The sequence below is a fragment of the Barbatula barbatula genome (genome assembly GCF_947034865.1).
Source record: "Barbatula barbatula genome assembly, chromosome: 7".
Taxonomy (NCBI): Eukaryota; Metazoa; Chordata; class Actinopteri; order Cypriniformes; family Nemacheilidae; genus Barbatula; species Barbatula barbatula.
Window position 1 is genome coordinate 20,564,208 of NC_136770.1, and position 15,379 is coordinate 20,579,586.

Below are 15,379 nucleotides of genomic sequence, written 5' to 3' on the forward strand. Positions count from 1 at the left end.
CGTTGGGTGTTAAGTGGCGCACTGTGGGTAACCTCACAGCTTTATAGAGGCAGGAGGAGATAAGGAACCAAAAGTGTTAGTTGAAAACTCCTGACATAAAAGGGTGTTCCTGTAATGGCTTCGATTCCCAGGGTACACACATACTAAAATCGAATACTATCTATATTACATAACAATGTACTGCTTAAGAGACATTTGACATTTTGGATATGAACAACACTCTTCTGTTAATGTCAGTGCTCTTCCTTCACAAATCTTTCTTTCAGGTGGCAAACACAGTGGTGCTTTTTTTAAAGTCTGGTTGTTGTTCAACCTCTGACCTCTGTCTGTTTGCAGGCTTTTACAAGGTGACATTTACAACCCCAGTCTATATCCATGACCTCTTCCTACCCCAACACCTCCAATGCTCTTCTGAACAGCCCCGATCTACACTTGGACACCAAGAGGCATGGTTATTCCTTGGTTTTCGAATAGAAATGCATTAAAAAAAATCACTTAATGGTTGTCAGGCACCAGGTTCAGACTAATCTTGGATTTGAAGTAAACGTAAACTCTTGTAGCATTTAGACTGTTTTGTCTATAATCTATTAATCAGCTATTTATAGGTCAATATAACTGTAGCTTTGTCCCAATCTCTGAACTATAGCAACATTAGCGTTACATTTTTTTTGGTTAAAATTCAAATACAAGACAGCAATTTTGTTCTAGGCATCCCAAAGCTGTAAATCCGTAAACACTTTTTAAGGCTGCCGTCTGGCATAAAGATGTTTCTTTACCACAAGCCTCGTGTTAAATCCGAATCCACCATAAATCCAACCTTTGCAGGCGATCACGACTGCTTGCTATGTGCGAAAATGTTCGAAGAGCTAACATGGCACCATTTTACATCTTTTTTTATTACTAAATAAATGTCTCTGCTGAACAAGGCCACTATTCATTCCCGAATCATTCAAACTTGCCTCTCTAGAGCTGAACAGGAACATCTGCCATGACATGTCTCCTTCAGACATCTACATAAAGAATATAGATCTTTATGGATGCGCGACAGAGATGCATAAAACCTCTTTAAGGCTAGCACGGCCCGAGTGAGTGCGAGTAGTGAAACGCTTTTTGACTTTCCAGATTCACATTCAGTAAGATGTGAGCAATTAAATATTTTTCTTCCTATAAAGTCGGGCAGTAAAATATATTCGAGCACGTTCATAAGGGCCAGATGATCCGTGCAGCGTGTTGCTGGCAGAAATTTCTACGGTTCTGTCAGTGATTCACTCAGCCCAGCTGCTGTCAGAAACATATGCGTAAGGCATGTTGACTACCGCGATGGCCCCGGTCACACTATGACACAAATTCACATGCTCCGCTTTGACACGCACTTGCTGGGATGATGACGCAACTCTGTGACAGTTAGTCAACCGTGTGGGTCTCGTGCAAATGGTAAACAGCATAAAATGGACTCATCTGCGTCTGCTGAAGAATATTTTGTATGTTTTTGAAAGAAGATGTAAGAAGTGCACGCTCATTCAAAAGTAACTAAGGTGTTCTTTTCTACTATTTACATACTTTTAACATACAGACCACTTTGACAATGTAAACAATGCTGATCCAACGCTCGGCCAAAAGAACTTCCTTTGAACAAAATACAATCAATGGAACATTTATAACCAAATCAAAAAAATTTAAATGTCTCAAAATCTTTGATTTAAATAAAAAATAAAATATATAATAAAGTAAAACAGAAGTGCTTCTGGACCAGTGATAACATCTTGCAAAGTCTATATTCTATTTATATTATTATTATAACACATCAAAGCATACGAGATAACTATCTAATTGGTTAAAGGTGATAAACCTCAACATGACAGCTACATCACAGCATTCATCTGCGACTGCCAAAGAATACATATGGAACATTTTGCAATAGAGGAGATGCGAGGATAATCCAAATGATGGATGGAAAACGGAAACAGGAGTGTTTGGATTTAGAGGGCTCTCCAGTCCACCATGACTGTAAAGGACGGGACTACAGGGTGTTGGTTTAGCCGCGTGCAATGGAGATCACAATAGCACCAAAACTGCTCCACCCATTTTGCATTAAGTCTTCCCATATGATTATATTTCTACAGAAAGTCATTTCTCAAGTCGACATAATTAAATATGTGATACTACCTAAGGCCCTAACGTAAAACTAGAATTCATGTTTCTGTCTTAAAGAGCACAACATGACCTCAGGTGTCAACCAGAGATGAAGCATTATTACAGCCTTTTATATGATGGAAACATTATTAACGTAGTTTTACAAAGTGTCAATAAATCACCTAAAAGAAACGTTATTCGCACGTACATAAAGGTTATTCAATAGATTGACCTAGGGCTTAGTACCTCATGTTCTTCCCTATTTACTTCCATCCTCTGGCACGCATGCTGACTCACCCTAATGATTCACATGAAAAAGACAAAAACGACTTTCTAGGTCTTGTGCCATCCTAGAGCAACATATCTTTCTTTTGTTAAAATAACTAGTACTGTTACTGATAACCCTTCTCGAATATCGATGTATTGTTATACCGATAGAAAAGCAGAAATGTAGATGACATCTACAAAAACAGCAAGGATCGCTCAAATATCACAGAAAAGCAGCAGTTGGCACGCTAAATACACTTGGACTTTTTTTTCCCCCGAGTAAGTCACACTTGCACACTTCCGCCGCCCGCATTACACAATCTGGTTCTCATACGTCCTCCAACAGGGCCAGTTTACTGGTCTTGAGTCACCAGGCACCGACTGCATTACTGTCGCCTTTGGAAGTTCAATCCATCTATTGTCTCAAGGGCCTACAGCAAATCTGTACGACCAGCAGGATTTAAGACACTTATGTTTAGTGCACCACATGTGGCTGCTCTTAAAAGCTAGTATACTTTTTCTTCGCTTTTGAACACTAAATATTGCACATATTCATTTCAAAGCACAAATGAATTGTACGACTTAAAAGTAATGCTGTCTATTAAAAATCTTGCTTAAGAGTTGAAATCGGCCATTCCTATGAATGATGATTTGACTATGTGAAGTGAAAATATTGACATAAACTTGGCTAAATAATCATAGAGCCCCAGGCCTTATTTATAACACTCTACATCAAATTCAATGCATCCGTTGTTACACATTCCTGCAGCTATACAAGTAACTTTTGTAGGACTGAGTTTCTATGCACCCTCAAAAGTAAGCACCGGGAAAGCTTGGCCTTTTTAAAACAGTCAGATGTTGTTCAGGGGTAAGAGAGAACGTTTGACCCAATGCCAGCCAGGAAGGATTCCTTCACAAGTCGGTAAACAACATTTACCATATTACATTGAACAACCTAATGGAGATTTTCTGCTCAGGTTTGTTACACCATGTAAATCTGAGTTTATCCTAACCAGCCACAGCAGTGATGATAAAAGTCCATCCACAGCAAAACCTCACAGGCTCCAATGCAGCTCTGCATCTTTATTTTAAACACGGTATAAGATCCAAATGGCTGTGATTGCGTCACAGAATTCTGCTAACGCCATGCACCGGAAAAATACTTCTGCCAAAAAACGTTGCATGTCACGCTGTAGGACGCGGTGTAAGGCTTAAAACACAGGCTTTTACCTCCATTATCCTGTCATGGATCTGCAATCCCCCTTCCTTGTCCGCCGGGCTGTTCTCCACAATCTTCGACACAAAGATTCCTTCATTTGAAGTGCCATCTTTTTTATCCTGCAATCCAACAACAAGTCAGAAATGTCAGACCAATAAAATAAATCCAGACCAAATGGAGAAAACTGAAATAAAAGAACTGGCAAAAATAGGACATTTTACTAAACGCAGATGTACAGTTGAATTTTTGAATAATACAGGGACACATAGATTACGCAAGATCATTAATTTAACACAGAAACTCCCTTTAAGACACAACATTCAAAACAACAGTTAATTGTTTGCAGGTGCACAAGGTTTGCAGGTTATGTAGCTCTACTGTAAAAACACTGTCAAATATTGAGTTCGTAAACGTTTTTACCTGCTAACGTGTGAGTGAAAAGTAAAAGATCCATGTGGAAAACTATTCAGCATTCATTATATAAACAATATGACCAGGACAGGAAGGTTACAGCAAAGCCTACAGCCAAATTTTTAAAGCCACATCAAACCACATTAACCCTGTGCTTTAATTTTTAATGAAATACTTAGGAAACCACAGGAAGTCCAACTGTGAACTCTGTAGTTAATTACTGTAAAACCGCTTTCTTCTTCCCGTATCACAAAAGCAACAACATCCTTGTTTACCACAGTATTAGATCCCCAAGAATCACTTGGTTATGCTGTAGAAGAAATAACATATTTTCCATACCTTACTGTACTTAGATGCCTACATACAGTATGCCGCAAACTACTTAGCCAAACCCTAACCATAATCTGCTATCGTCTTGTCCACAAACGATACATGCTATGCTAATATTAATTTTGGCCATTGTAAAACTTTAGAATTTTGCTGCGTTTTGCAGGGCTCTTTATAAATAGTATGTCTTAAATACCTTAAAACGGTGCCTAGGAAGGCAGCTTAATAGGTTTTGAAAGAGCTTTGGTCTTGCAAGCAGACAGGTCAGGTGCCATGTCAACCATTTGCTAGAGAGGGGTCATGGCCAGGTTGAAGTAGTTGTACAGTTGCTTGGAGACATAGCCATTTGTGTTACACTTATTAGTGACTGACCTCTTCTACTCATGTTAGCAGAAACTCGCCATATACTAAAACTTGCAAAATGTGTGTCCAGGCTACATCTGGCTCTTCGAATATGTCTCGGAAACGCTGCTGTTTTAAAAGTTTCCTCCTCAGAAGGTTTTGCTGCAACGGTCCGGTTTAGGTTTCTAAACTGCGTCACATTTCTATTTTAGACAAACCACATCAGAAAGGGTTTAGTCCTCATTCACACTGATATTGACACCACAACTACTAAGGTGGAGCAAAGTGGCCTCTGTATACTACTTTCTTAAATGTTTAGTTGGGAAGCCAAACCACACATCATTCATTTGTCAAATGCTACACCGATACTGTACTAAAATAACAGTTTGTCATGTGCTTTGTGTTCAGTTTTGCTCGAAGTCATACAGTAACTTTATAGGAGGTAATTAAAAAACTGCGCGAGGCATTGTGTGATGCAAAAACAGGAAAAGGAAGGCCAAAGAAGATGCAGATCTAGACTTACTGTGCATGGTCTTCCTCCAACTATATTGAATCCTAAAGATCCAGACTCCCGATGGAGTATAACGGTGACGTTTTTGGTCTCTCCACCCTAAAAAAGAGGCAACAGTTAAAAAGTTGTGTTCACATTGAACACAAACTGACTTGGTTTCAACTCAGAAAACATTTTAAGCATTTCTGCATATACCGTATACAAAACCGATTTCATTTATTCACTACATATGGTCACCATAACAGAGTTTACTATATGAGCATAGTAACTGAAGATTATTGTGTCTGGAAACTCTTATAATATTGCACACTTTGCACAATATTCATTTGTCATGTCATTTCAGACCTGAAAATCTAATTTCAAATCACATATGGATGCGGTTTGCATCGTGTTTGAAAGCATAGGATTTTATCTGGTTTTGTTCAGACAAAAAAAATGAACGGATCAGAAACAAATGTCATTTTTTTTGCCTTTGGGAATAAAGCCTCTTAAGACCCCTTATTATACACATAGCCGACTTGAATTTGAAACATACAATAGAAAAAAATTCCTAAAGAACCAAACACCGGATTTCCATCTAGAAATTGAACACATCTGAACATCTAGGCTCAGTTGTAGGCATTTCATAACTGAACCTTTCGGACGTGTGTAGTTTTAAGCCCGAGCTCTTAAATTATCCCCAGGTATTAGGCTTTCCATTTAACCGTTACCAAAAGCGGTGTGCAAGCACAAGTAGGGAGGTGCACCTGTTACAGTCATTAAACATGTCCTGCTATCTACATCATTCTTTAGTTCTTAAAGCATCTTGGGACAGGAGCTGTCAATTGACCGGTGGCTTTAAGGGTTAAGGCCTTGTTCCCTGTTCATTGGTGGCATGTATTAATACATTTGCAACAAACAGCCCTCTCAACAGATGAACGTCGGAACGTTTAGACCCGAATGGTGTCAGCTTTTTATCTCCTGTTGAAAAAGACGAACGCAGCTGTCATTTCTGTGGGCCACAGCATACAGTGTCTAAATATAATACAGACATCAGTGGCATGTACAGTGTCCCCTTTACTATCTTTGCTGCATGTATGCAACGGATGTCTCCCAAGTGAGGAATGCACTCTACAGAAGCAGGTCATGGGAACAAATCCCATAATTCCACGAGGAACAATGTCCATAGAAGGTATTGACACCACTTAAAATAAATAGTTATTCATATTCAAGGACTGGAACTAACTAACTAAAGTAAAACAAATGCTTGATGCCGACATGCTGCAGAATTGATACCAAGTGGTGTCCCTTTTTCCTTGAGAGCAGCTGGATCAACAGGCCAACGCTCAGCAGACAGGTCCGATCCTGCATTTGTCAGCTCCCCATCATCACCCTCCTTTCTCCAGCTCTGCACTGCCTTAACTCACTTGACCGATGAACCATGTGATGAGAATAACAAGAGAGACTACATTCCCCAACAGGAAGGCAGTCACTGGTACATCATCTGGGGCCCGTAAACATGTTCACTCAGTGGGAGATTTAAGATTGTGTGCTCCCCTAAAGAGCGGTAGAGTAAGGTTATCTGTCTCATTCTGTAGAGACTGAAATTTCCCATGCTCGTGTCATGAGGTGAGAACTACAGAACTAGTTACAGCTAACACAGGCAAGAACGTTTAGAAGTAACAAAAGTGTTTTTACGCATGTATATGCCACGTGTAACAGATGTTTTTGAACAAATATAATGGCAGTATCATGATAGTAGGACAAAAAACTATAAACTTTATTACAAACACATGATGAACATCAGCTGTTTACCGTTAAACTGAAACTAAATTAATTTTGTGGTGTGTTTTTGGCCTTTTCGGTAAGATGTCAATGTGTTCTATTGATGTGCATCTCCCAGGACCAACACATAACCAGTAGAGACCCACAAAGAGTCGTTTCCACTGGCCTAAAACCCTATTCCCATTATCCCATCACATCCACTAGAACTTAGGTGATGGTTTCAATTGTGTTTTCAGCACGGGTATCGCCATCATGATAACTTTATGATATTCTATGAACTAGACGAACTAAAACTTAGGTACTAAGACCTCAAAACTAGACTATGTACTCATTGTGTTTCTATTCTAATGTGCAAATTGACCAAAGTTGGACATTATTGTAAGTTTGTAACTCGACAAAACTTTGCAAAGCCGGAACTATTTTACTATGCTAATTGAAACAACGCTGAACACACGCACTACACGACAGCAGCCCATAGAATTTATTACAAGAGCAAACCTGCTTACATCGCAGATGTCGACGGAATCCCACGTCACACGCAGGCGGCCAATCACAAACGTCTTTAAGTCTGCGCTTGACGCGAACCGACCGAAGCGCTCCCATCAATATCACTGGGTGGTGTTGGGTTTAGCTATGAAATTCCCACAAGCTCTAATCTAAACGAAACTTCTCACTAAAACTAAGTAAATAACTTGACAGGGATTGACTATAGAGTTCCATAATGATCAAATGAGCATTAAACTAGTAGACGGCAAAAACAACATTGCCAACTAATCTTTGTGTCAACTTCAAGTTTTCGAAGTCTCGCCATGATAACGGTGCATCACTAGCATCTTTCCACGATTATTAACACACATATAAACACAAACAACAGTTCGTCTTCAAACAGTTCAAGACGCTTTATATAGTTCAATCGATGTGACGTATCACGTCAGTGGCTGACACAAAGTTGCCCAAGTTGAAATTTCGCATTTTAAGATAATACGGTTAGCCATCTTCTGAGGAACTATAATGTCGCCATCATTAAAAGTCTTACCTTACACGGCGGAGAAAGACTCTTGGATAGCGAGTCGATCCTGGCGCTGTATTCGGTGAATTTCTTCTGATATTTCAGCGCGGTCATCTGAAGCTCGTTATGAACCGCTGACAGCTGAGCCAAAAGCGATTTCTCTCTTTTACCCGACTTGAGGGCTTGTTTTTTCAGCTCCTTATCCAGGCTGACCACTTTCCCCTGCAGCGCACCGTTGTGCACTCTCAGAGCTTTCAAGCAGCAATGGTTGTTTAACTTCTGCTCCTTGTGCGTGAGCATCAATCCGCATCCGCTCTCGCATATACCGACCGCTCTGTAATCGCACGACTCGCGCATGTGTGCGTCCATATCTTTAAGGTTCAGTACCTCGCTGCATCCCTTATTCCTACATTTGGCAGGGGAGTAATCGCACATCTCCGCGTGCTCCGCCAGATGCTGCAGCTTGACGATCTTCTCGCAGCCCCGCGACTGATTGTCACATTTGATGTCTAACTTTAATATTAAGTTTTTGAGGGGAAGGACGTGGTTGAGCTCTTTGGTGGAGATCCTTTGGCATTTGACGGGGCAGCTGCTCTGCTGGACGACCCACGGCAGCACGCAACCGGCGCAGAAGACGTGACCGCACGGGGTAGTGAGCGGATCCTCCAAAACTTTATTGCACAAGTTGCATTTGAAGTCCGGGTCCACGGCACCCTTAAAACGATCCAGCTCGAATCCCATTTTTGCGAAAGTAAATCCAACGGAACCAGGGCACCCGCAGAATAACAGGGGTTTAAGTCATTAGAAGAGCTCGGAGCAACTGAGTAGAGTACGAGCACTTCTACTGACTGGTCTAATTGCCTCAGACTTCCTTTGGGGGAGAGAAGTGCTTCACATTTGGGTACCGAAACGATCTGAAGAGCTGCGCACGCGAAGGTAACTTTTGAAACATTTCAAGGCGCATTAAATAAAAAAACATGCGTTTCTTTGTCAAAGTGTTCCTTAAGCACACTTAACACCTGAAAGCAAATTTTGTTATGTCTTAAATTTAAAGTAGGAGAATAAAGAATAGCTACAATTTCCACTTGGTTCAATATTTTGCTAATGACATTCATACATTTTAAACACTAGCTTAAATGTGTAAATACTCTTTGGATAATATCATCAGTAACTGTATATCACTACATTGTCTTTATAAACACACAAAAATAATGACCCTGAAATAATGATAATAATTTCTAGATAATATTTTTGTGTGTATTTTATGATGATGATCTTAATAATAGCTATATATTTAAATATTATTTTATTTTAATAATAAAAACATTAGAAATCAATTTTACAAACATTTCATTAACTCTCCCTTTTCGATATGTATTTCGCTAACAATTGTTGAATCTTTGTTACACTTTTCGTTATCATGCCTCTAAGATGAATCGCTTAATTTTTCTCTTCACTTCGGATGAAAGCATCTGCTAAACACCTAAAAGTAAGTAAAGAAATATCTGTGTGTGCTTACGCAGAACAGCGGATAAACAAGCTTAAATTTCAAACCCTAACAGCCTTGGGCTTATTATCCTTTACATACTTACAGTCTGCATGAGTGGCCAATGATGCTGTTTAGGGGGCAAATAATCGTCTGTCTGAAGAGTTCTCTAAATTCAGTAAATAGAAGCTGTGAGCGTATGATTTGCCTAAAAATGTGTATTTGTTGAGTGTATTTTGTAAAGCTCATTTAAATAAAGACATTTTCCATCACGGTAGGAAGCACCACGGTCATAAAAGCATTTGAATTGTAAATGATGAGATCCAAAGACAGGGTCACTGGCAGCTATGTGCAGTGGAAGGCCTTTGGTTTGAGGCTTAACTATGTTTTGTGAGCAGTGTGAATTTCTCTTCTTTTTTAGAAGTCTGAAGATAGAGAATTCTTTCATCGATATTCTGAGAAATCAAACTGAGTTGTAATTGGAACAATCTGAACCACATGTACATAATTAAATAACAGTTCCTTAAAGTTCATCAGAGACTCCGGGGAAAACTAAAGAAAAGAGAAAAATGGAACACGCTATTTGCAATCAGGCATAAAGTCATAACTTTTCCCTTGTCATCTGATAGGAGAAAACGGCTGTTCAGAGAAATCAAATTTGATATTAGTGCTGACAGAAGATTTAAGTATCTAATTGTTACTTCAAAGAGATCGTAGATATCGAATCAGGATGGGCAAATTTAACAAAGTTTTTCCTATTCGCTCACCTTAAAATGAAAAAGTCTAGTCTGGAACATTAAAAACGTTGTTCGTGTACCAGAATTCAAGAGCTTAAATGTTGAATAGGAAAACAAACAATTTTGGAAGCTGACAACCTCTGGTCCCCATGCAATTTCAATGTATGGAGGAACTAGCTACATTTCTTGACAAACTTTCATGGAAGCCCATGTAAAAATAAGTGCAGTCACTTTATTTAAGTACGATACCATACACTCTCAGAAATAAAGGTACAGAAAAGTTAAAAAAAAGGTACAAATGCTCGTCGCTGGGGCAGTACCCCCAAGCGGAACAAACTTGTACCATATTAATGGGTACAAAGAAGTACCCCTACAGTTTGTGCCTTTTAGGTACAAATATGCACTTTTGGCACACGTTTAATACACCTAATATACTACTTAATATACTAAAATATATATTTTTTGTACTTATTCATGTGGTCTCAAAATAGCACGGTTAGATCTTCTCAAGTTTATCTTCAGAAATACTAAAAACGATGTCTTGTAAGTACAAACCGAGTGCACATTTTAGTGTATTATAGTGCACTTTTCTGTCATCTGGGAGTGGGAAGGAAATAATTCAAATGTGTTCAGAATGACACAAGGGTGAGTAAATAATGACAGAATGATCATTTTTGTTTGAACTACAGCCCTCCTTCATTAATCTTCATTTGTCCCACATTCTCACTGGAAAACTGTCAAGTATCTGACAGATGGAGAAACAAAAACATCCTTGAAAAGAGAGTGTAACATTAAGCCGGGAAAACATTAACCTTGATGTAGTATTATTTATGCCTTGACCTTGATTTAACCAACTCAAAGTTTGTCTTCCAATACGTAATGCGACCAGATAATTACATTACGAATGCAGAGTTTAGATACACATCATTACTTGAAAAAGATTGTTATAACATTAAGCGTGCAAAGTAAACAATTGTGCATTTATTTAACATAATCTTTGTAAATTAGGAAAGTGTTTATATGTTGGCTGTGGCACAGGACTCAAATGACTTACATCAAGCTATGCAATGTTAAAAATAAAGATCAACTGTTCCATTTAAGACTTGATCCGGCTCTCAGACTTCAGTCTGTATTGGGGGTTACTGAACCATTTCTCACACTCTACATTTGTTCCATCTTAGCCCAGATGTCACCCCCTCCTTATACATAATGCACTTCTCCTTTTATGCAGTTTAATGTCAAATGAGACACTTATTTAATATTAGTGATTCAGTAAACTTTTTAGGTGTTTTGACAGTTTAAAACAAATTATAAGATATCAAAAGCTTGGAATGTCAAGTGGATTTTGCATGCCTTATCAAAATACATTTATTGCATTTTTTCATTATGAAAATACAGTATAAAATGAATCTTGAGAAAACATTTTTAGTTAGCCAGTATGGTGACCCCTTCTTGAAAGCAGAAAATATTTGAGTGCTTTTTATTATTGTTTAAATGACATTCAATGTAAATTAAACAAAATACAATGAATTTGTTGTTAGCTTGAAATCCTGAGTTCTGGGTCATGAATATGATTATTCCTAAAAAAATAATGATTCTGTCATCATTTTGCTAAACATCAGCAGGTTTTGAATGACATTAAAGTCAGTACATGATGTCATGGTTAAAGCATTTTAAGTTTTACATGAATACCACTTTTAATATTCTAGATCAACTTGTCATTTTTGTTCTTAACACTTAGCTAAAATGATGAATAGCTGCGGAAAGCTCCCACTTTAACAAATTCAACACCCCCCAAAAAGTTTTCAAGACGCCATCAGTTGAAAGAAAGCTTCTTGAAAGGATCCCGTATAGTAAATTCACTGTCTATAAAGTTATAGGGTTGTAATCTCTGTTCTTTGTTTGACTGATGCTGGGACAGAAAATCTACATTTTCAATACATGAGGGCTTTATTTGGAGCTTTGGAGCATAGCCAAACTGCAGTCAGCACCGCTCTGATATAGTGACAATAAGACAAGTCCATGAGGGCAATGCAGGATTGTGGGATCTTGTAAAGACAAATTGCTTTTTTGGAGATACACTTTCATCCTACATTGAGACAGATGCTTTATAACAGGCAATGAGTGAAACAAGAGAATGAGATGTTAAAGCTTTTCCTTATTTCCTAAGGTATTTTTACTTATTATCATGTTCATATTTTCTGTTTATTGTAAACACAGATGTTCAATATTGTCCTTTTGAAACCTCATACGAAATTCACTGTTTTTCAGGAAATGGATAAAAATACTGTACTTTTTAAACAATTAGATACTGTGTTGCCAAAGTAGACAAACACTTTTTTATTGTTTAGATATTTGCTAATTTGCTATATGTGACTAATAATGACGATTTAGGGCAAAACATTTTAATCACGAAAAAAGGAGTTCCAAGATTTCAGAACGACAGCTATAATATAATATACAGTGAGGACCAAAAGTCTCTTTTGTATTTCAAGTTTGTATGGACGCCAAAAGATTGTACAAAACTTATTTTACATGAGAATGGCTTAAATAAAAAATGCCAATTGGATTGGATCAATTGGATCTCAGACTTTTGGACCATTAACCTACGAACCCACTTCAATCAAGGTTGTGACTCTTTCAACGTATGTTTTCTAAACCATGAACGTTCACACACTCACAAAATGTGTTGGAAACCCTGCATATATTTCGGCTCGCCTATGGTCATGTGCATACATGCGTGGACTTATGCATGTTTGTTTGCTCATGTGTGCGCACCGTTCCACATGCCCACATGTATGAGGCATCACGTGAAATTCAGTTTAAAGCAACAGTACTTAGTTATCCATTCGTTTAATTTTATTAGGTCTGTGGCCCTCTGCCGTTGACCCCACTCGAAGACTGTTAGCGGTGAGACTATGCTGTCCCCACCTGAGGTTAAAACAGCTGGTTTCTATAATGTGCTGCTTTTCTTGACGTTCCATCATATTCCCATACCAGTTTCAGGTTTTAAATGTCTGCCAATTGTCTGTGAATGTTTTCAGTTATGCAGGTCTTCTTGGAATTCTGGTTAAAAGGAATGAGCATTGGAGCAGACCGTCTTAGAATCTATATTGACATATGGGTCCTTTTCAGAATCAGAATCAGAAAGAGCTTTATTGCCACGTATTGCACAAATACAAGTAATTTGTTTTAGTGACATAATTTTCTCACTGTTTCAAAACCCTGCTCCTGAACTAGATAAAGAAATGTCAGTTGTAAATATACTTAGAATTTATTACGTCAAAAAGTCATTTCCTAATGAGGTTTCATTTGAATTAGTATCCTGCCATAAAGAGTAGTTTTCCAGGTTTTGGAAGTCTACTTGCTTTGCAATGGGAGTAAAGCATGTCAAAGACCTTGTGATCTCGTGAACTGATTTGGGGACAGGTCTTGATGGAGCACAGATAAGGCTACACGTATCTTCTGCAAGATTTGAATGGCATATGGCGTGAATCCACTCCCTTATCTAACAACACAGTTGCATTTCAGTTATTAAGTGTGAGTTTTAAGGCATAACACTTAGGCAAATCAATTATATCGTGCTTGTCCTTCTGAAACAACATAATCGTTTTTATAATAAGAGATTAATCTATTTAAAAGCTATTTGACTCAAAAGTGGTCAACTCAACAAACAAAGAATCAATCACACACCTTTTAATACAATAGAAACATACACTAAACATTTATATACAGTATATAGAACTACAGTATAACACCCCCAGGCTTCTGAAAGTCTAGATTTATAGCCATGTTGTATAGAAAGAACTGTAAATCTATGATATTTCTAAAACTTCATACACCGCAGCCCCTGCGACATGTGTTCAGAACAGTAGACTTTGCCAAAAGTGCAAATTGTAGTCCATAGGGAACCTACAAACAAAATGCAATCTTTCTGGGAAAAGTCAAAGTTGATCCAAAACTTACCATATGGAGATGTTGTTGATGAGACAGCTGTGTTTGGGGGATACAAATGCAATGAATAGCATCTTTAACGCTGTAGTGAGTTTGGCAAAGATGCTTCGAGTCAGACACATGGATGACATAAGTTTTACTTTAGTGTTGATGTAATGTCAGAATACAATAGGTCCTGGAACTGTACCTCCTCTGCAATATCTTTCATCTGTAGAGTGGGTCTGCCCTGGATCTAGTATTAAATGCTTTTGGCAACTGTGCTGAACACTGAATATACAATGTGGGTTGAATATTAGAACCAGATCACTCTATTAACAGAGTAGGCAACCAGAATGTTAACAGAAAGGGAGAAAATTGCATTAAAGTACCTTGTTTTTGGTATATCCAGGAAACAAAAAGGATTTTTACCTGTGTTTTGATTGTGTGGCGTTGCATCTGTTTAATTTTAAAAGTTTATTCAAAACACTTGCAAACCTGCAAAATCTAAACTCTTAAAAGCCTTTCAACCCAGCGTTTGGTCAAAAATGGATAAACCCAACCATTGGGTTGTAAATGAATTATGCTGAGTTGTTTTAACCCATTGTTCGGTTAAAAATTTAAAATTTCTGGGTTTTCTTATCCCAAAAGCAGATTTTTCCCTTTCCCAAAATCTGGAATCAGAGGGTGCAAAAAATATTGAGAAAAACGCTTTTAAAGTTGCGCTGTAGCAGGCCTTTGTTAACAAGAAACAGGTTTGTTTTAACGCTGTATATTGGCTTACCACTGTAATGATGTTGTGAAGATCAGATGAACCTGAAAGCTGAAATTCTAAGCCTTACATAGATAACAAACATGAGTGGGTAATTCAAAAAGAGCGGGCAACAGCGAGCGATTTTTGTAGGCATGTTTCCGTCCATTTTTGTTCGCGATTTTGCTGCATCCACTCAAAAAAAAAAAGATTTTGGTACATTTACGGTAGGAAAATTTCAAAATATCTTCATGAAACATGATCTTTACTTAAAATCTTAATGATTTTTGGCATAAAAAATCTAATCTCTGTAAACCCATACATGTATTGTTGACTATTGCTACAAATTTACCTGTTCCACAAATGATAATTTCTAACCATATAATCTGAATGTTCAACATCTGAAGCCACTGCAACATTGAGGACATAAAGGTCTCTAACTGTCTCTAAATACCTCACAATACATCTTCAACATCCATCCGTCTGCTTAAG

General features: G+C 38.0%; 1 protein-coding gene across 2 annotated transcripts in view; it reads right to left on the minus strand.

The window, feature by feature from the left end:
- pdzrn3b (PDZ domain containing RING finger 3b) overlaps positions 1 to 8,864 on the minus strand; it is a 69,973-nt gene extending 61,109 nt beyond the window's left edge. Inside the window, exons 1-3 of one of the 2 annotated variants that reach the window (XM_079460151.1) lie at positions 8,011 to 8,864; positions 5,223 to 5,309; positions 3,631 to 3,738 (exon numbers count right to left, since the gene is read on the minus strand). In XM_079460151.1, the coding sequence (XP_079316277.1) occupies positions 3,631 to 3,738; positions 5,223 to 5,309; positions 8,011 to 8,724 (909 nt within the window). In that variant the 5' untranslated portion in view covers positions 8,725 to 8,864. The remainder of the gene's footprint in view (positions 1 to 3,630; positions 3,739 to 5,222; positions 5,310 to 8,010) is intronic. The other variant, XM_079460152.1, reaches the window with a different exon arrangement.
- Positions 8,865 to 15,379: the final 6,515 nt, after the last annotated feature.